The following is a 22,080-nucleotide window of genomic DNA, read 5'->3' on the forward strand; positions in this document are numbered from 1 at the left end:
GGACTCAACTCAAGCACAGCCTCCTGGGATGTCTGCCACTGAGCTCCTCAGAGAAGTGTCCCTTGTCGACACTTTTACATACCCTGCAGGTACGACTACCATGGTACTCATCACAGAGTATATTACTCATCATAATGTATGGTTTCAGGCAAGAATGGAGCACTTAGTGCTGGTTAAAAATATAGGCTTTGGAGTCACTGGGCCACCATTCATATCATAACTCTACCTGCTGCATGAAAGGGAAAAAATGTTAGTTGCTCAGTCATGTCCGACTCTTTGTGACTCCGCGGACTGTAGCCTGTCTGGTTCCTCTGTCCATGGGATTCTCCGGGCGAGAATACTGGAGTGGGTAGCCATTCCCTTATCCAGGGGATCTTCCCAACCCAGGGATCAAACCCAGGTCTCCTGCATTGGCAGGTAGATTCTTTACCATCTGAGCCACCAGAGCTGTGTGGGCATGGACACATTATTTAACCACTTTGCGCCTCAGTCACGTCATTGGTAAAAAGAAGGCTAATAATAATGTTTGATGTGAGGACTGAACACAGAAATACATAGACAACTTTGAGAACAACATCTTGTCCCTCCCAAGCACCCAGTAAACATTAGTGTCATTAGTATCCCCTTCGTCATCCTCTCCCCTCTGCCCAGCACAGGACCTGCACACCAGCACACGCCCAAGGAAGGTACATGTTAAAGGAAGTTAATGATCCAACTGCTCTGTTCCTCTCACTTTACTGATGGGGAAAATGGGGCTCAAACATGAAAGCGATTTGCCAGTCTTGCAATCAAATGGAGGCAGAAGGGGATCACGGACTTCCTGTGGCAAATCCTCACTAGGACGTGGCGGGGCAGCATTCCATCATGTCTTCATGGACATGGACCATCCACCTTACAAACCCAATCATGCAGCCCCAGTAAGACTGACCAACGAGAGAGAAGATGGCAGGAGATGCAGCCGCCACCTCTCAGCACTTAACGACTTTCTCTGCTTCATAACAAGAGCTTGAAATATCAGCCGGCAAGCTATACAGAGAAAAAATAATGCAGAACTTAACTGAGGGTCTGTGAGCCAGTCAGTGGGGCTCCCTCTCCTGGGGAGGATGATGCACGAGCTGTCGGAGATAAGACTTCGGTCGTGCATATGTAAGCGGAGCACAGAGAGCAGCGGGCACTCAGGGAGTCCCTTCTGCCACCACCAAATGGGAAACCTCATAGATCAAACCACAGAAGAAATGAGGACATTAAGCCTTCAGAAACCCTGGGATTTGTATTTGATATGCCAAGAGTCCTACTTAAACTAGCCCCTCCTTAAATGATTTTTGTTGTTGCTTTCAAAAGAAGTCACTCTTTGGTCCTAAAGGTCTTCAGTGGGACAGACTTTGGGCCATAGTTTTAAAAACTCACAGTGATATTTCTGGAATCCTTAGCACATATGTGCTAAGTACTTAACACAGGGCTTCACTTATATGAACCCACTTAATCTTTATAAAAATCCTCTAAGGTATAAACTATTATCAGCCCTGCTACATAGATGTTATATGAACCAACAAGATGACATGCTAGGAGGTAGTGGATTTGGTGGTTAAACTCAGGAATCGGAGTCCAGATGAAGGAATATAGTCATACAAACAAGGCTGTTGTCTTGTGGTGTCCTTGAGAGACTAAAGAGAAGCAAAATGGGGAGTTCTAACATCACAGTGGCTCCTGACACCAATGGAATGCCCGAAGGTACGAGCCATCTTATCCCCTGAACTTGTAAGAGGCAGCTGCAAGAGCCCTCTGAGGAGCTGGCTGAAGAGTTAATAGCTATTTGATGGACACCCACCACTATATTACAAATGGTTGGGAGCAAAATAAATGCAAATGAAGCCACAGGGGCAGAAAACCAGCCTTCCCAAGTGTATCCTGCCTGCATTGAAATGCCCTGGTTCTATCCCTGAACTTAATATTTCATGCAAAAGGCAACACTGAGATTACCACTCCAAGGAACCCAGGGGAGGACAATCAGGATGACAAATGGAACCCTCCCCCTTGTATCTCAGAAATGCCAAGAGGTGTGGGTGATGGGCTGAAATCCCTAAACAAACCAGAGGAATGAGCCTGTGACTGAAGCTGATTAATGGACAGAGGGGCCCAGGCCTCACCTTTATTTACATTGCTTGGAGCACATAAACTCCAAGAAAATTTAGTGTTTTAATTTGGGTATCTGGCTTGTGCTTTTCTTTTTCTTGTTTCTTAAATCATTCTCGTCTATACACAATGGAAAATAAGACTAAACTGCAGACCCCATACTGGAGGGCTCCTCTGTTTCCCACTTGCCTGGTTCAGATGGTGAGTCCTGCCAGGGCACAGACAGGAAGTGTTTATGGTCCATGAAGGGTTCTGCTGGGAGCTGGAGCATGCACTGTGCATTAGTGTGGACACTGCATGAGGAGACGGTGGGGTCACGGGGCCAGGTCCTGGACAGGAGGACACCACCACCAGTCTAGCCTGGGCTCTGCTACGAAGTGCTATGTGGCCTCAGTCAGCTCACTGTGCTTTCTGGCCTCCGTCTGTTCAACTGCAAAACAAAGCCCAGATGAGGTCTTCAACTTCCCTTCCAATACAGCAGACACATTCTGTGATTCCATAACCCACAAGAGGGCTTTCTCTGGTACAACCACCTTCTCTCCATCCCAGGTTTCAAGTCTCTCCTAAACAGGGCTACAACAGAGTCACAGGTTTGTATTATCTCTGCTTAAGCCAAGAGAGACAATATTCCCCAAATTAAACAATCTGTGCTATTCTTTAAGGTGGATCTGATTTTCTTCGGGATACTGTTAAAGGTCATGAGGTGTGGAAACTCAGAAACAGGAGGACCTTCGGCCAGGTCTCCTCCAACGGGCTCATTGTGACTGAGCCAGTGATCCAGCCCCTGCACAGCCTTCCAGAACGCCTCTCTCAAGTCATGGCAATGGAGGTGGGAGTGCTGGACCCTGGTCTCTGCTCAGATAGTCGGCATTACAAATCAGGGCAGAGGCTGGAGCTTCCTTTTCTGTTTCTTCTTAGTCTCAGGGACAGTCAGGGTTAGCGTCAAGTCCTCTTGGTGGTCTGTTGGGTCTTTCCCCCATTGCTCTCTCCTCCTCGGGCCTCCAGCCAAAGGTAAGCACCTTACACAACCTAGTATCCCAGTGCCCAGCACCAGGCTTCATCGATCAGAAAAGGTGCCTAGCAGGTGCTAACTTGGCAAACACAGCACAGCTCAGACCCACCCCGGTGCCTGCTGGGAGGCCGTACACCTAGGCACGTTTACCGCACGCAATTATGACCTATAGGACGTTCTGGAGGACATGGTAAGTACTAAATGGTGTGCTCGGCTCTCTGAGGCACCCTCTCCTGTGACCTTGAAGCTCTGGGGTGTTGAGGTTAGTGTTATCCCTAGGAGCAAACTGAGGGCTAGACTGTAAAGGAGCTTGCCCACCATTTCTGTCCCATGCCATAAACTCTGAACTTACCTGTGTCTGCATCTTGGGTTGTTTAAACAAGTCATTACAGTGAAAGTCAGTGAGACCCTTTCCTAGTCATTACTGTCTCTCAACTATCTCTGCATTACACCCAGATGACAGCACACTGTTGCTGCTAAAGTTGTCTTCAATGGCCCATCTGAACGCAAAGCACAAGAAAGGGAAGATCACGTTTGGGATTCCGCCTATTTTCTCTGGAACTCTTTCTTTTCTTTTTTTTTTTTTGCTTTGCCATGCTGTTATCTTAGTTCCCCCAACTGAGAATCAAACCCGGGGCCCCCTGAAGTAGAAGTGGAGAGTCTTAACCACTGGACCACAAAGGAAGTTCCTTCTCTGGAACTTCTAAACCCGGTGTGGGAGTAACTTTTCCAACAGGCCTGGCACATGGTCATCTAGGCTCTAGTGATGACCACACCCCTCTGGACAGCTCTCATCCCTAGCAAGGTTGGCCTTCTCTAACTGGAAACTTGACTCTCTCAGATGTTCCTTCATAAGTCCCAGGTGACCCACCAGCTAAATATTAACCAAACACTAAAGAAAAGAAATGAAAACCATTTACTGGGTCTTCCAGGTGATTTAATTGCAAGTTAGAAACCATTGTTAAAAGGAAGGTTTATAATAAGAGGATGCCTACTAGTTTAGGGCGTTTGCAGCGAAACAGTGAAATAATTTTGTAAATGCCATCTTCTCTAATAAACCTGAATGCTGCTGGAGAGATTAGGCCATTATCCAGTGCTGGCATAAATGAGAAAATGATATGATGGATCACATGCTTGAGGGGTTTTAGGAATTAGATGGAGATGGGGCAGGATGACGCTAGTTAGCGATGGCAGTTGGCCAATCAAATCATATTGCCTGAAATCTAGTTAAGGGCCAGTTCTGTTATTCTGACTATAACTGGTACTCTCCAATATTCATATAGGAAGTCACTGTAGAAATGTTTGTCTAAATAAAGACGAGTTTTCTTAAAGCCTAGGGCCCAAATCATAGATTTATCTGTTTGTGTCACAGTGAGGCAGAGTTTGAGGAATGGAAGAATACCTTAAAATCAGAAGACTCAAAGGCCTGGGGCATAATTTTTCAAGACACTTATCAAAAACACGTAAGTGCATGTAGCATTGCTGAGAACGGCATTGCACAGGGCTGAATCCACATGTCCAGCAGATGCACTCTATCGCCACAGTTCTCAAGCTGCGGGCCACAGAGACTCCGGGTGGCCAGAGAGAGTGACTTACAGGAAGTCCCAAATCCACATGTCTCCAATGTGCTGCCTGTGGACAGAATGAATCATTTTTATTACATATAGTACCATTATCTTTCAAATATATGCAGATGCAGAAGAAGCAGCCACTTGACAATGCTACTGAATTCAATGCATTCTTTTGCATTTATGTATTTTCTCAGAGAGACAGACAAAAAACACAACTACTAATATGCAGGGACCAGAATTCATTGAAAATGCCCCGGCATTAAAAAGAGTATATGTGGAAACTGGGAAGGAACCACTGCCCCACTGGGAATACGGAGGACAAAACATTAAATCCAGATGTAAACGGAATAGCCATCTTGGCTAAAGTTTAAACCACTGAAAACTGGCCCCTGGATAATGTTAGAAGCACGCGTGCTCACGAAAGAAGTGATGATTTTGTTGGTATTTGTTTGAGGTACATTATCTGTTTTCTCTGAATAACACCCACTACCTCAGCCTGCCAGCCTTTGTGAGTTAAGACTTTCAGTCCTTAACCCTCCCTGTTCATTTATGTTGCAAATATCCCTATGATTTCTCATATGAACCATTTAAGAATTCTGACCATGACCTCAAATACAAGTCTAGGTACATGTGTGTTTAAAGGGCTGGATAGCATACTCAGCAGGGCATCATGGGAAGCCTAGCTCCTTCCAGGAGAAAGACCTCTAAGAAACACAGAAATATTAAGAGAAAGACCTGGGATCTGGGGAAAAAATTCCAATCTTGATCCTTTAGGGGAGAGAAATTGACTGAAGAAGGGAAGAGAATTTCATTCAAAGGGAGGAGAATCCAGAGTTCAATATGCTATTAATAATGAAGAGTTCTGCCTATTGAGCCCCGAAGTCCACCAAGCTTCATGCCAGGTGCACTGTGCGTTATTCCTCTAACTCAGGGAGTAATTTCTGCCCAGGGAAAAGCACACTGGGCAATGTCTAAAGACTTTTTTGGTTATCACATTATAGGCGTACTACCAGCATCTAGTGATGGAGACCAGTGCATGAGTGATCAGTCACTCAATCATGTCCAACTCTCTGCAGCTCTATGGACTGAAGCCTGCCTGTCCATAGGATTTTCTCAGCAAGAATACTGGAGTGGGTTAGCATTTCCTCCTCTCGGGGATCTTTCCGACCAGGGATCGAACCCACATCCCCTGCATTGCAAGTGGATTCTTTCACCGCTGAGCCACCAGGGAAGCCCAATATAGAGACCGGGGGTGCTGACAAATCAACCCACACAGCAAAGAATTTTCTGGTTCAGAATGTCAACAGTGCTGAGAAACCCTGCACCAAACCATCCTGATCACTCCCTAAAGGAGAAAGTATCAGCCTCTAGTCACAGAGGTGGAAACCGAGAGCTGTAATGTCCCACAACCTGTTATATCTCCAGGACTTGGATCAGATCTGTTTTACCTCTTTAAGCCCATATGGGGCTTCCCAGGTAGCGCTAGTGGTAAACAGTCTGCCTGCCAATGCAGGAGACATAAGAGACTCGGGTTCGAGCCCTGGGCTGCGAAGATCCCTTGGAGAAGGAAATGGCAATCCATACCAGTATTTTTGCCTGGAAAATCCCATGGACAGAATCCCATGGTGGACTACAGCCCATGAGGTTGCAAAGAGTTGGGCATGACTGAAGTGACCTAGCACAGCAATCTGCTATATTATACTGAAGATGGAAATGATCTCATTTCATAAATAAGGAAACTGAGGCTCAGATGTCAAGTGTCTTGCCCTGGATCTCACTGTTAACTGGTGGTTCTTTGTATCTTCATAGTTCTTTTAAGGTCTGTGATGATGACTAAACACAAGTGACTTCACCTCTAACCACGAAGCTGCTAACAAATGTTTCTTTCTCTTGCCCATTAACTGTTACACCTCTAGTAATTAACTTTTTGTTTCTGCTCCTTTAACACTGTAATCTAGTGGTTTTATTGCTCACATCTAACTTGCTAGCTTAATCAATCAATATTAAGTTCCTTCTGTATGCTAAGCACTGTAAAGGTGCTGGATATAAACGGGTCAGAACGCAAATGGAAGAGAACTGCAAGTTCAAGGGGTTGACAAACTAGAGCCCAAAGGGTGCCTGCTTTTGTAAATAAAGTTTTATTGAAACACAATCACACCCATTAATTTGCCTATTATCTATGACTGTTTTCATATTACAGCAGCAGGTCTGAGGAATTATAATAGATACCCTTTACTCCACAAAGACTATAATATTTACTATCTGGCCCTTGACAGAAAAAGCTTGCTAGCTCCTATCCTGGATATTGTCACTTTGCTTATTTAACTTATATGCAGAATACATCATATGAAATGCTGGATTGGATGAGTCACAAACTGGAATCAAGATTGCTGGGAGAGATGTCAACAACCTCAGATATGCAGATGATACCATTCTAATGGCAGAAAATGAAGAGGAACTAAAGAGCCTCTTGATGAGTGTGAAAAAGCTAGTTTACAACTCAACGTTCAAAAACTAAGATCATGGCATCTGGCCCTATCACTCATGGCAAGTAGAAGGTGAAAAAGTAGATGCAGTGATAAATTTTCTTTTCTTGGGCTCCAAATCACTGAGGCTGGTGACTGCAGCCATGAAATTAGGAGACGCTTGCTTCTTGGAAGGAAAGCTGTGACAGACCTAGACAACGTATTAAAAAAGCAAAAACATCACTTTGCCAAGGTCTGCATAGCCTAAACTATGGTTGTTCCAGTGGTCACATACGAATGTGAGAGTTGGACCATAGGAAAGGCTGAGCACCTAAGAATTGATGCTTTCAAATTGTGGTGCTGGAGAGCACTCTTGGGAGTTCCCTGGATTGCAAGAACAAACCAGTCAATCCTAGAGGAAATCAACCCTGAATGTTCACTGGAAGGACTGATGCTGAAGCTGAAGCTCCAATACTTTGGCCACCTGATGCGAAGAGCCAACTCATCTGAAAAGACTCTGATAATGGGAAAGACTGAAGACAAAAGGAGAAGGCGGTGGCAGAGGATGAGATGGTTGGATAGCATCACTGACTCAATGGACATGAACTTGAGCAAACTCCGAGAGACAGTGGAGGATAGAGGAGCCTGGCGTGCTGTAATCCATAAGATCTTAAAGAGTCAGACTCAACTTAGCAACTGAACAGCAACAACAATCCTAGCTCCATCATTCAAGCCACAAGAGCAGGCAATGAAGTGAACTCAGAGCAGAATCAGGAAGTGCTTTCTTTCATGTCCTGTGCAATATTATCTCTTGGCAGAGGTGGGAATCCTAAGTGTTTAATGCTAATACAAATCTAAAACTTAAAAAGTACCAAAACATTTTGATCCTTTAAAAATACCTTCTGCTTTTCTAGAGCCTACTATAAATAGATCTTCAAATGAAGTTCAAATGTATATTATTTCCATTTTGCTGTCAGAGGTTTGGGAAGCCTTTAGTGACTGTTCCTCATCACATTGAAATGAAACAGAGATCAGACTCCCAGCCATTTCATTAGCTGCTTAGGTGTCAGTTAACCACAGTGGGCTGTGTGCTGAGCTTCAGAGGCTCTGGGCTGATCTTCCCCTCGGGTGCACAGCAAAAGACCCCATTCTAATTTTCCCTGAGTTTTCTGCCACACTGTTGGGCTTTGGTCTGTGGATGAAATTCCACTGATCTGAGTACAAGGTCTAGACATGAACTTGGAGCAGCAGGAGGTTCCCCCAACTACTCAGGTAGTTACAGCCACAGCAGAAGTGAGAACACGCACCTATACAACCAGCAGGTGGAGAATTTAAACCAATATGCTTTGGTTATTGTTCATTCAAAGACTCTGATAAAAGAGACCCTGAAGGTTTCATAGCATCTCCCTGAAGGGACAGTGAAGAGAAAGAAATTAGGCAGATTTACTGTGATGGCTACATCCTGCCCCCAACACGCAGAGAGAATATACACCCACATGTTAAGGCCTCACAGATGTGCTTCCCATATTCAGAAATCCTAAATGGTAATGGCATCAGGTGCAAAAAACTGTCCTCAATGTGGGAGTCATTCCCAGATCCAATTGATTAAGACAAATTGGAAATTCCCCTGCTCTGGTTTACAGGTCTCTAACTGCGTTAAGGGAGGCTGTGTGCTGTGCTTAGTCCTCAGTCGGGTCCAACTCTTTGCAACCCCATGGACTGTAGCCCGCCAGGCTCCTCTGTCCATGGGGACTCTCCAAGCAAGAATACTAGAGTGGGTTGCTATGCCCTCCTCCGAGGGATCTTCCCGACACAGGGATTGAACTCAGGTCTCCCACATTGCAGTTGGATTGTTTATCGTTGAGCCACCAGGGAAGCCTTTAAGGGAGGCTAGAAGAAGAGAAAGTCTAAGCTAGGATAGGTCATTAAAAGAGAAATCAAATAATTGTAAATCCCTACAGAGATGATGGAAGAACTTAACGTAAAAAAATAAGACTAAATCTGTAAAACTGGTTGTCTGTTCACCATGGAAGGACACTGGACACGGGAGCTCAGAGTATGAGAGCACGGTCTTGGGGTGATGGTGTCACTATCCAGGCCTTAAAAGACAGAGGGCCCATGCTCAAGCGGGAGTGGCCAGGACTTCCTTCATGATCCAGTGCTTAAGAATCTGCCTGTCAATGCAGGGACATGGGTTTGCTCCCAGGTCTGGGAAGATTCCACATGCCACGGGGCAGCTAAGCCTGTGGGCTGCAACCACTGAAGCCCGCATGCCCTAGAGCCCGTGCTCTGCAATGAGAGAACCCACCACAAGGAGAGGCCTGTGCACCACAACTAGAAAGTAGGCCCTGCTCGCCGTAACTAGAGAAAATCTGCACATAGCCATGGAGACCCAGCACAACCAAAAACAAACAAATGAATATTTTTAAAAGGGAGATAAAAGTCAAGGCAGGGTCAGATCTCACCCCATCAAAAGTTCTGGAGCCGCCCTCTGCCACCATTGTGCAGTCACAGTGGGATCTTACAGTGGGAGAAACAGGAGAATTTGGTTCCGTGACCAACTCAACAATCTTGAACAAATCAGCTTAAACCACTGTGCCTCAGTTTCCTTATCTGAGAACGAGACTGCTGTGTCTACCTCAATTCCATCCTACGCGCCAGCAGGTAGGATCCACAGAGACTGCCCAGGCAAGTTTGTGTATGCTGCAAAGACCTGGGTAGAAAAACTCTAGGGCTTCCCTGGCAACTCCTGGGTGCAAAGGAAGAAGAGTGGGTGAAGGCAGCAGGAGCCTGGAGATAGGATTCTGAGCCTTGGCTTTGCGAATGGAGGATGCTAGCCAGAGCTTTTGCTTTAGAGGCAAAGTAATAACACTGAACGCGTTGAAGGATGGGTTTTGAGTTATCCCTTGGTGGAACGAGGGCTTCTGGTGGCTCAGTAGTAAAGAATCTGCCTGTAATGCAGGAGACTCGGGAGACCGGAGGTTTGAGCCCCAGGCTGGGAAGATCCCTTGGAGGAGGAAATGGCCACCTGGGTCAGTATTCTTGCCTGGACAACCCCCGGGACAGAGAAGCCTAGTCAGGCTACAGTCTATGGGGTCACAAAGAGTCAGACACAACTGAGCAACAAGAGCACGCACGCATGGTGGGATCAACCCGTGTGTTAACCAGCTGGGTTTTGACAAGGCTCTGTTCTACTGGTTGAGGACAGTGATCCTCACTATAGAAAAGCCAACCAGGAATTATGCTCCTTCTTCAGAGGACATCTACTAAGACTTAAACACGCCTTCTTGCAGGGCTACCTGGTACCAAGTTAGACTGTGAATACAGCAATCAGAGCATGTCTGCTAGCCAACAGGCTGACAGTCTCCACCAAACAGCCTTCCTGTTGATTCTTAAATCTAAGATGTGTCAAAAGATAGTCCCATTTTTTTCCTCATTTCATACGGTAAACTTTGTAGGAACAGGCAACGCAATCCACCTGATGAATGCATTAAATAAGATAATCAATATACATATAATCACAGGTCAGTTCTCCTCAGCCATCATTCACCAAGCTCTGTGGGACAACTGCACTCTCCAGGGTCAGTATCAAATTTCTAAATTTCATACATTGCTATATTCAGGAAATAGTGAGCACAGAATTTCAAATGGCAAAAATGATGAGGAAAGGGTGACCTAAATCCCACTGTGTTCCAAATTGCACTAACTGAATTAAAGACATCATCCTCAGTGGTTTAAAAAAAAATTCAACCTAATCAAGCAAAGTGAGCTACGTTGCAGCTGACAAGAAGCCCCAGTCTTGACCAGGAAGATAACAGAGGGGGTGAGCAGAGCTTCACCTGCATTGAAATTCACATCTTTTCTTTGGAGGAAAAAAACAACTATCATTCAAGATCTAAACCCTGTGTCATTCACATCTTCCTTCTCTGGGGGAGAAAGTCTCAGCCAGGAGCTATTCTCTGCAGGATCCAATCCCAATCTACCTCCAGAGTTGCACTTTTTAATAGTCTCTCATGGTCAGTTTAACCTTAGTAGGGAAATCAATGTATTTTCCCGGCATGCTTTTATTACATATTGCCACTGTCATGCACATCTGTGAAGCCTTCTCTATTTGTCACTCCATCATCTATTTTCCCATTACAGCTGTCTAGACCTTTATTATCAAGTGTAATTATATTTCCACGTCAGTCACACCTACTAGACTACGAGCGCCAGGATAGCTTGCTCCATATCTTATTAAATCTCTGGTCCTTGAACCTATGTACCTAATCTCTCAAAATAGATGGAGACGGAGAGAAGAGAGGGGGGAAAAGAAGAGGAAAAAGAAGAATGGGAGTGGGTAAGTAGCTCTGTAGGCAAAAAAGACGAAACCGTACTCCTGGCCTTTCCTTGTGCTGCTTGCCTGGTATCTCAATATTTTATTGTAGAGAAGCAGGTGGGCTCCAGGGTCAGCTGAACCTGTATTTCAATCCCGCAGATGACCACAGTCTAGAGCGTGGAAAAACAGTGAAACAGTTTTGAGCCTCAATTTGTTCATTTGTAGAATGGAGATGAGAACATTATCCAACTCACTGTGATAGGAAAGTAAATGAAACACTGCACAGGGTCTGGGAGAGTCAGGAAAAAAGCCTCAACAGATGCCGGCTATTGCTGTCACTGTGCTCTTGGATGACCTCCAAGGTCTCTGCAGCTCCCCAGTTCTGCTCCTGGAACATCCCTTTTCCTCAAAATGAGTCAAGCCCCTGTTAAGAAGGTCCAGGGTCCACTGTCCCCTTTCCCAGACAGTTCAGTCCTCTCTGTGACTCTCTGCAGCCTAAGCCCAGCAGCCAGGCAGAGAGAAAGAAGATTCTTACATTTGAACACGGCTCTGCCACTGAGCTGCCCTGTTACCTCTGGCCAGATACCTTTCTGGCTACAGACTCCCTAGCAGTGACAAAGCATATTTTGTTCTGTGGAGCTCTAAGGATTTATGATGAACAACTTAGTGTCTGACATGCAAATCCTAACTGCAACTGCCATGATGCCAGCTTTAGAACAAAAATGATTTCTTGGGCAGGAATGGGAAAAACTATGTAAAGTTGAACAACATCCTAGCTGGGACAGCAGGCAATCTCTGGAGTCACATTTACTTGGGTTCATCTCCTGGTTCTGCCACTTGCTAGCTTGGTGACCCCAGGAAAGTCATATAACCTTTCTGGGCCTCAACTTTCTCATGTGTAAGGTGGCAAACCCAGTGCTTACCTTGGAAGGTAGTTTAAAGGATGAGTTGAGAGAATACAGAAAAAGGGTTTAGAACATGTTAGTGCTGACATGTGTCAAATAAAGACTCAATTAAAACCACGTGTCATTACACCTAGACAGCATATTAAAAAGCAGAGACATCACTTTGCTGATAAACGTCTGTATTGTCAAAGCCATGGTTTTTCCAGTAGTCATCTATGGATGTGAGAGTTGGACCCTAAAGAAGGATGAGTGCCGAAGAATGGGTGCTTTCAAATTAGTGCTGGAGAAGACTCTTGAGAGTTCCTTGGACTGCAAGGAGATCAAACCAGTCAATCTTCAAGGAAATCAATCCTGAATATTCATTGGAAGAACTGATACTGAAGCTCCAATACTTTGGCCACCTGATGTGAAGAGCTGACTCACTGGAAAAGACCCTGATGCTGGGAAAGACTGAAGGCAAAAGGAGAAGAGGGCAGCAGAGGATGAGATGGTTAGACAGCATCCCTGACTCAATGGACATGAATTTGAGCACTCTGGGAGATAGTGAAGGACAGGGGGGCGTGAAGTGCTTCAGTCCATGGGGACACAAAGAGTTGGACATGACTGAGCAACTGAATAACAACAATCATTAAACCAAGGAGCTTCATGTAAAAACAGGACGAAGTCTGCGCATTCGATAATTCAGTAATTGAGGACTCATTCATTCACTTACTCATTCATTCAGTAATCACTTACTGAGCTCTCGCTATGTGCCAGGCACTGTTCCAGGCGCTGCAAAAGGAGCAGAAAACAAAGCAGATGGAACTCTGCTCTTACAGAGCTACCGTTCTAAGAGTCACAGCTGGGGTCTCCTTTAGTCTGCGGCATAAAAAATGGTTTTCAGCCAGGGACGATGTGGCCCCCAGTGGATATCTGGCAACATCTGGAGACACTGTGCACTGTCACAACTGTGTGGAAGGTCTACTGACATCTGGTGGGCAGAGGACAGGGATGCTGCTAAATACCCTACAGGGCACACAATGTCCCTTCAACAAAGGATTATCCTGCCCCAAATGACAACAATGCCAAGACTGGGAAACCCTAGCATAAGGGAATCTGTGAGTAGTTATAAGTCTTTTGTGGGGCCTGGTCCTGGGCCACTGGAGACCACTGAGGTCACTAGGAGAGAACCTAGGAAAGGGAAATGTATGGCGAGGAGGGAGAAAAACAAGACTGCAGGATGCTAGTCTTGCCTGGAATCATCCTTCCCAACGGAGAAAGCATGCAAAGTCTAGGGAGTAGGAGGCCCCAATCCCTGGATAAAGTTGGTTCTTTTCATTGGTGACAAGTGACCTTTGGGTTGCTAACCTTGCAAGTAGGACCCAATTTTCTCTTTGGCAGTTAACCTCACACTTAAGGGAGAAGTATTTCTGTTACCACAAGATGAGACACAGGTTTTATCCCCAGGTAGGGAAGATCCCCTAGAGGAGGAAATGGCAACGCACTCCAGTATTCTTGCTGGGATAATCCCATGGACAGAGGAGCCTGGCGGGGTACAGTCCATGGGGCTACAAAGAGCTGGACACCACTTAGCGGCCGAGCATGAGCATGAAGATTTCACATAAGGACCCAGAAACTAACATCAGTTTAGGGAAACATAATAAAAAATGGAGACAAGCCTGTAGTTTCCTCAATCTTCATAATGAACAAGGCAAAAGATGTTTCTGGTTTAGGAGACAATACAGTTTTAAATAGCAGAGAGATCTGATGGGTTTGAATTCCTGGATCAGTCACTACCAGCCAAGTGACCCTGAGCATCAGAGTGGGATGAGTTTAAGAGCAAGGACTCCAGAGCCAGAGCTTGGTTACTTAATGGCCCTTTGACAAGCAATAGGTCATTTTTGTGCTTCAGTTTTCTCATACATAAAACGGGTGCAAATTGTTGTTGCTTAGTCACTCTAAGTCACGTCCAACTCTTTGTAACCCCATGGATTATAGCCCATAGGCCCCTCTGTTCATGGGATTTCCCAGGCAAAAAAATACTGGAGTGGGTTGCCATTTCCTTCTCCAGGGGATCTTCCTGACCCAGGGATCAAACTCGTGTCTCCTGCATTGGTGGTAAGCTCTTTACCACTGAGCCACCAGGGAAGCCCCAGATACAGCAGTACCTGCCACATAAGTCATTACAGAAGTTAAATGCATAAATTCAGAAAAGCACTTACAACAGTACCTGTCTCCAAGACTATGTCAAAGCTTGCTGGCCTCATCCCCATCGTAGTCAATACTATGTGGTGGTAGACAGGTGACTTAACTTTTCTGAATCCCAGTCAGTTTCCTCTTTAGAAAAATGGGCATATTCGTTGTCACTTCATTGGGCTCCAGGTACAGTTATGCATGTGAGGCATCAGGAAAATACTTGACATGTTGTTAGTCTTTGTTGTTATTATTTATTGAAAAGTTTGACAAAGCACGGAAGCTAGTTCCCATTTAGTTCTACATGACACTACCTACCTTCATTGAAAAGAAAACTCCATGGCATCAGAACACCACGTGCCTTGAACACCCAGTGTCTTGTGATGTACCCAAGAGGTGACCTCTGACAACCATAATGACGTGCCAAAGATAAGTATAAAGTGTTAGCTCTGGACCCACCTTCCTTTAGGGGATACTATGTTCTTAATGATACACATCACATACTTTAAACAATCTGTACAGCTGAGACAATATTGGGGATGGAGGTTCTTTATGCCCCCTTTTCCTCCAGCACTTGCTTTGGTGGGAGAGGAGAGGTTGGGGGGAGCTGGGCAGATGGCTCCCCCGCTCATTTCTCTCCATCCTCCCAGCCTGACTCCCTATCACAGAAGGTGCAGAGGCCTTGGGGGTGCTTTGCTTGCAGACCTGCCTGTAGCAAGCTCCATCTCAGCTCTCGTGCTAGGGTCTCAGTTCATCAGAGGGTAGAGGGGACAGGGGCTTTTCATAAGTGTGACCCAAAGGTCCAGCAAGGCCAAGTCAACAAAGACACTAAAACAAACTGAGAACCCATGATGTCCCATCACACAGAAGCCACCTGCTCTAACAGTTGTTCTTGCCAAACTCATTAAAACTATATTCAGCATCTTTCATGTTTCCAGCAGCTTAGGATTCCAAGGGAGAAGCAAGCGCATCTACCGCGCACAGCCTGGAGTCTGCCACCTAGATCTGAGGTGCATCAAACAAGCAAGGGTGTTACAGACTCATTCAACCCATGGGGAGGAAGAAAAGATTTCTTTGCCTGGATTCCCTCCAGCTTCATCATAGTCAAGATGGGCCTGGTAGGGGACCTTGAGGATGGTGACATGGGCCAGAAGGATGCTAACCTGTCCTGAGTTGTCAGGTATCATATGCCACAATAGATGGTCAGTTTCTTGGGTTGGGAAGATCCCCTGGGGAAGGAAACAGTAACTCACTCCAATATTTTTGCCTGGGAAATCCCATGGACAGAGGAGCCTGGTTGGCTATAGTCTGTGGGGTCGCAAAGAGCAGGACATGACTGAGCACACAAACGCACACACGCTCCTGGCTTCAGAGAAGCTGTCTTTTCCTAAATGATTCTGCCTGAAGTTTCTTTGCCTGCATTTCGGATGACTAGGACATTGCAATGACTGCTGGTGGTGGCACCCCTTGTCATCCCATGTGTTACTCACCCTAATATCCAGCCCAAACAGTATGGACTCATTTTCATTTACAAGATCACTTAAAAACCCATTCCTTGGCCTCAGCAGGCAGAACAAGTTCCACTCTTGCCTGATAGATGGCAGGGGGGTAAGATGCCAAGCACTAATGCTCACACAAACCCATACTGGAAAAAGTCTGAAAAACACTGAGAAATTCATGTGATTTCACTTGCCTTTGCTACATAACTCAGGAATAAATATAAATGAAATATGCAGTGAATATGGCCAGGACCCCAGGCTCGACCTTCTGGGCCCCATATGACTTGCACGGTCAGCCGGCAGCGTTCCAATGAGCATTCCCCACCTGCCAAGCCCATCTGCTACAAGCTCACTGGCAGCCAGGAAATCACAAATTATAACCTACAGGATTCCTCAAAAGTGCCAGCAGTCTTGGGGAGTAGAGAGGGTGAAGGCATGGAGAGAACATGCCTTATCTTACATGGAGAGGATGTGTGACTAGGCTCCTATTATAAAAATCAGATTGGCTCAGACTTAGGATCAAAAAAGTTTTGAAAAACCTCAGTCAATTCTGAAATGCTGGAAGCATGAAATTAACCAGAACCAGAAACTTTACTTAAGGGGTCCTCCAAAGGCATTTTCCAAAGACACTACAAAGATAGTAAATACTAGCCAATCAATAACTAATTTCATTCACGCTGTACTGATCTGTACATAATCTCTTGGTGACCATGCACGGTGATTTTCAGGAAGAATTTTGAAGTCCCATCTCATGACAGCCTACCAGATTAGGAAAAGACAGACAAGTCTCTTATAGCCCATGGATATGACTGGAAAAACCAAGGCATAGGTTCTGGATGAGCTCTGTAACTTAGGGGTGAGCCAAGAGAAGTCTCCAAGATTCCACTGCACTTAGTCTCATCCTCTCTACCACATGAAAATTCTCTTTCTCAAAAAAGATAAAAGTCTACTTGAGAAAACAAGAGTACACAGAGGCAGAATGAAGTGGGAAGGGGTTGCCAAAAGACAGAACTCATTTTGCAAAGCAACAGTGTCTAGCATCTCCGCAGACTATTCACACATTCAATTCAGTCCCAAGGTAATTTATGCTTCACCAAAGGGTTTCCCGTGTTATCATAATGCTAGATAAGAGCCATCAGGCCTGAAGTAATAGTCTATTTTAATGTCTAGGGAGAAAAAAAAAAGAAAACTTGCATCTATTTATGGAAATTTACAAAGGTGTAAGAAAATGACCCTTTTCCCCATCCTTAACAGATGCAGTAGACAGTAAGCCCTCAATACACACGAAAGATGCTATGAACATTTCCACTTACATAGGCATAGAAATACAACTATTTCCTTAAAAAACACAAAAATCATGGCAGTAGGTATGTATCCTACTGAGCATAGGTATTTTATGTTATATACAGCTGAACACCTATTTGCACTGGGTACACTGGAGCTTAATTGTTTTATTCTATGCACAGCAAAGCAATCAATTGAATCTAATATTAGCCATTCATCAGATAAAACATTTTCAGAGAAACAAACTGCTATATTTTCCCCTCGAAGAACAGCAAGTATTTTAAACACATTTCCCAGAGATGTTACGCTGAGGAAAACAGCTTAGAAACGTTACTTTAAACAAATCCGTTCTCTGGCTACCAACAACAAGACAAATTGGAACAAATGCTTGGCTCTGTTCTTTCCAAGCCTCCTTCTGTCCACCTGTCAAAGGCAGTCGTGACCTCACCAACCCAAGAGGCAGCTTTGGAGCCTTGAGAAGAGCCACCCTGCACGGATGCCCTGTGCTCCACATGCCAGCATCCTCATTAGGGATTATCCAACTCACTTGAAGCTGGGAGAGAGAAGATGGGCTGGCTGCCAAGCGTTCTTTCAACACAGATTCTGAAAGAAGATCCTGCAAAGTGTCGAAAGCCCAGATTTTCAGCAGTTCACTTTCCAGACTTCGTTACGTAGCAACCATGCCCGTTCACAGAGGGTACCAACCAAGGTAATATTTTGTTTAAATGACACACTGCATTAACTCTCTAGGAAAACCCAAGTTTTCTTCATCGACTTACCTGCTGTCAGATATCCTCACTGGAACAAAACATATACTGGTGGGTTGGTGAACTTGTTTAATTCATCAAAAATAAAATTTTAACAAAAGTATCTGGAAACGGATCGAACAGTTTCTCAGCAGGGAAAGCAAAAGATGACTCCTCCTTGTAACCATTTGTGCTAATATTATTAAAAGGACATTAACATGCATTTCATATGTGCAAAATGCCCTTTAGTTAAAAGATAACTTATACAGTTGCATGACAGAGGACAAGATGGTTGGATGGCATCACAGACTCAATGGACACGAGTTTGAGCAAGCTCTGGGAGCTGGTGAGGGACAGGGAAGCCTGACATGCTGCAGTCCATGGGGTTGCAAAGAGTCGGACACGACTGAGCAACTGAACACTTGCATTTTGAAAGATACTCATTTCATTCAAATCTTTGATTTGAAAAGTGATAACTCAGTAACAGTAAATACTCATGCGCATTGAGCCCATTGACTTGCACCAACACAGACAAAATTAGAACAGAAGACCAATTCGGAAGAACAGTCAGGAACCCCCAAGAACTGAGCTTCTGAGAGCCTTCCTGGAGGTATGTTACAAAGAAGCATAAGAAAGCCAATCAACCACACTTTGAAATTAACTCAAGAGAGCCCAGCCTTTCCCTTTAGGAATAGGAAAGCACTAGCAGAAGACACTACCAGACCACCTCTGCAGGAGGTTTCTGTTCCAGCAGAATGCTGCCACATGTCATGAGAACACAAAGCAAAACAAAATAAAAACAAACCCCAAAACACTCACAGAGGCTAAATAATGTGAAAGTACTGTATGAAGAAATGGTTACTATATATAAGTAAATGATGCCCCACTGAATGTATATGGGGGTCTTGTTTTCTTTTCAACCATCACTTCAGTTTAAATTGACATCAATTTAGAGGGCTATGTGGCCAACCATTAAGCTGAGTTAAAACCTTCAACATTTTATTTTCTGATTATAAAATCATTACACTCTCCCAGTAAAGGTTTTGAAAAATACCAATGGTACACAGAGGAAAAATCAAAACCATCCTTCATCCAGCCACCCACAGACAGCCCCTGGCCTGGGGAGGCACGTGTCTCAGAATATGAGGGAGCTGCTGGTTTTGTGTGTTTTTAGGGATATCAAGAGAACCAAGAGCCATTTCCATTTCCACGGCCTTGTGCATTTTTGTAGGAAAAAAAGAAAAAGGAAACAGCCCCCGACAGAATTTAACCATCAGCTAAGTATCACAGTTTCCAAGTTGAGTGTGTAGATCATTGTGGCCCGACCTCCTTAGTGTGCTCAGACCGCACTAGACCCAGGACTCAGATAAAAGCCACTTAACTTTTCCTCGGCTGAGAAAGGGGCGGACAGTGGGAAATAAACCAGCATTGTTCAGTCTGCTTTACCATGGCTTTTGATTCTCAGCAAAATGCCAGTTCTCTGCTATATTTTAAGGCTGGAAGCATCCCTGCTGATAAAAAGTAAAGCCTGACCATGGAGTCTAACTTCTCTTTTTTTTGCCCAGGTGCCAGCAGAGAGCATCTTCCACACACAATGACATAACAAGGGATAAATGACAGAATAACCAGATACCCACCTTGAAAACTGTGCAGCGAGCACCATTCTCACAACACCTTCCCACCATGACGTCATGCTACTCTGGTACCAAATTATTGCCCCAATTCCTAAGACTCTTGACAGAGTCCGGAAGTACCAAGTTAAGATATGAGTTGAGCATAAACTGCTAATGTTCAAGCTTAACATCTCTCTCTCTCTCTCTCTCTCACACACACACACACACACACACACACACACACACACACACACAAAGCAAGCCTACTGCAGGAAGGTAAGGAAGAAATAGAAGCTGACAGAGAGAAGGCATTCCTATGAAACCAGGCTCGCCCGCTCTCTCTCAACACTTAGGAGAAGCCCTTGAAATAACAACAAAACCAGAAAATCCTTCTGGGCCACTGGTACCTCATACTTCATCAAGTGACATATTTACACAAGTGACCCTCCTAGACTGGATTTTTTTTTTTTTTTGGCACATCCAGGATTTCAGCAGTTTAAGTTTGCAATCAAATGATATTAATAATCAGTGACAACTTTTCTTAAAGGGCAATTAGACAAAGAAAAGGGAAAAAAATCCTAAAAATCCATTCTGCACTTCTAATTCACAGAAAACAAACAGTATGGATTTTTTTTTTCTTTTTGATGCTTCCTCCATCTTTAACCCTTGTATGAGGGTTTCAGAGCTTCATCACTGTCAGTGTCAACACAGACTGTCCTTTCCCCCCCTTCTCCTTCTAACTGCAAAGAGTCCCTTCAAGCAGCAGCTACCTGGAAACCCATCATCTACGACGCCTTCATTTCGCCAGGAGCCCATCACTCAGCCTTTGAGGTCTAAGATTTCCCCCTGGAAAGTGCTCTCAGTGTTTATATTTGCTGGAAATTTTAACTCCCTGCTGAGCACAGCATCTACTGTTGCATTGATATAATTCCACTGCCTGCGCGATCTCAAACGGGGAGAAAATAAAGTCCAGATGCAATCGAGACAAGGGATTTGGCATCCGTGGAGAAAAGTGCAAACCAGTCCAATCCTCTACCCCAAACGCGGCAGCAGAGCCTGGCGCTCCCTCTTGGGCAGTCATTCCAAGGAAAGGAGCCTCTGGAACTGGGGGGAAGCTGTGGCATTCACCCCTGCAAAGGCCCGGGCATGAAAAGTTTGCCCACGGAGCTGTGGGCTGTGTATCATCTAAAGGGCACTTTCTGCTGCCGGGGGGGTACCCGCCGGCTGCGCCTAGCTTGCGCTGGCCGGGGCCGCCGTGACCGTGTGAACCCGTGCACGCTGCGCCCGGGTTTTCGTTAATGACAGCAGACTGCAACTCCCAGCAAGGGAGCAGTACTGGCCACCGCCGGGCGGAAAGGGTTACAAGCCACAATGCAAGGCGGTTTCGCCGCGGGCGTGGGGGGCAACGAGTCCCCGGGCACCTCCGGGTCTGGCTCGCTCGCCTCTCCTCCGCCCCGGGCGCCAGGCGATCCCTACCTTGCGCGCTGTGCTGGTGGTTCTCCATGTTCGCCGCCACGGAGTCCGCCGCCGCCGAGGCGCTGGCCGCCGCTCCCGGGCCCGGGCCGGGGCCGCCGCCGCCGCTCAGTTCCGCCAGTCTCCGGTTGGTGGCTGTGAGTTCGGCTCGCAGGTTGGTCACCTCCTGGCTGGCCGACTGGACCGCCCCATCGATGCGGAGCGCGAGCTGCTTATTGTCTTCCATCATGCTCAGGATTTTGGCCTGGGGGCGAGAGAGGTGACAAAGAGCTGCATGATGCGCGGGGATTGGGGGGCGCGCGGCCAGGCACCCCCGGCTCTACCTGTTGGGTCCCCCGCGGCCCGGCTTCCCGAGCCCCGACCCCCAGGCACGGGCAGCGCCGGCTCCTCCGGCGCAGGAATGACAGCGGCGCTTCCAGCCGGAGCCGCGGCGGAGCAAGGCGGAGGGTTGGGGAGGGGGGGAAGGGGGGAGGAGAAAGAGGAGGAGGAGAAGAGATCGCCGAGACCCCGGCGCGGAGAGCGACTCGGAGAAGGACACCGCGCGCCGCCCGGCACTCTTTCAATGGAGCCTACCATTCGCCGCGCGCTCGGGAGGGGGCAGGGACCCGGGGCGGGGGCGCTGCCTCGGCCTCCCGCGCCCCCCACCTCCGGGACACACCCCCTCGTGGGGCGGGTGCGGCGGGCGGTGGCCCAGCGTGGGCCGAGGTGGCGCCCCTGGCGAGGGGTGGGGGGGCGCCTGCTCCCAGGCCCGCTTTCGGTCCCCTCCCTGGAGCGGTGGGGCGGCCCCCGCCCTGGCGAACTCGCGCCTAGCGCCGGTGCAGGGACTGGGGAGGAGGTGGGTGCTTGGGAGAGAGGGGTGCTCAGAAGAGGGGCCCGGGAGGGGAGCGGA

The 22,080-nt window shown here is 46.4% G+C and overlaps 1 protein-coding gene across 1 annotated transcript in view; it reads right to left on the minus strand.

Annotated features, from left to right (window-relative positions):
• The window catches only part of KAZN (kazrin, periplakin interacting protein), a 527,299-nt gene extending 505,564 nt beyond the window's left edge, over positions 1–21,735 (minus strand). The window contains exons 1-2 of the mRNA XM_018060597.1: positions 21,515–21,735; positions 21,195–21,435 (exon numbers count right to left, since the gene is read on the minus strand). Of these exons, the coding sequence (XP_017916086.1) occupies positions 21,195–21,420 (226 nt within the window). The 5' untranslated portion in view covers positions 21,421–21,435; positions 21,515–21,735. The remainder of the gene's footprint in view (positions 1–21,194; positions 21,436–21,514) is intronic.

The sequence above is a fragment of the Capra hircus genome, chromosome 16, assembly GCF_001704415.2.
Source record: "Capra hircus breed San Clemente chromosome 16, ASM170441v1, whole genome shotgun sequence".
NCBI classification, from domain to species: Eukaryota; Metazoa; Chordata; class Mammalia; order Artiodactyla; family Bovidae; genus Capra; species Capra hircus.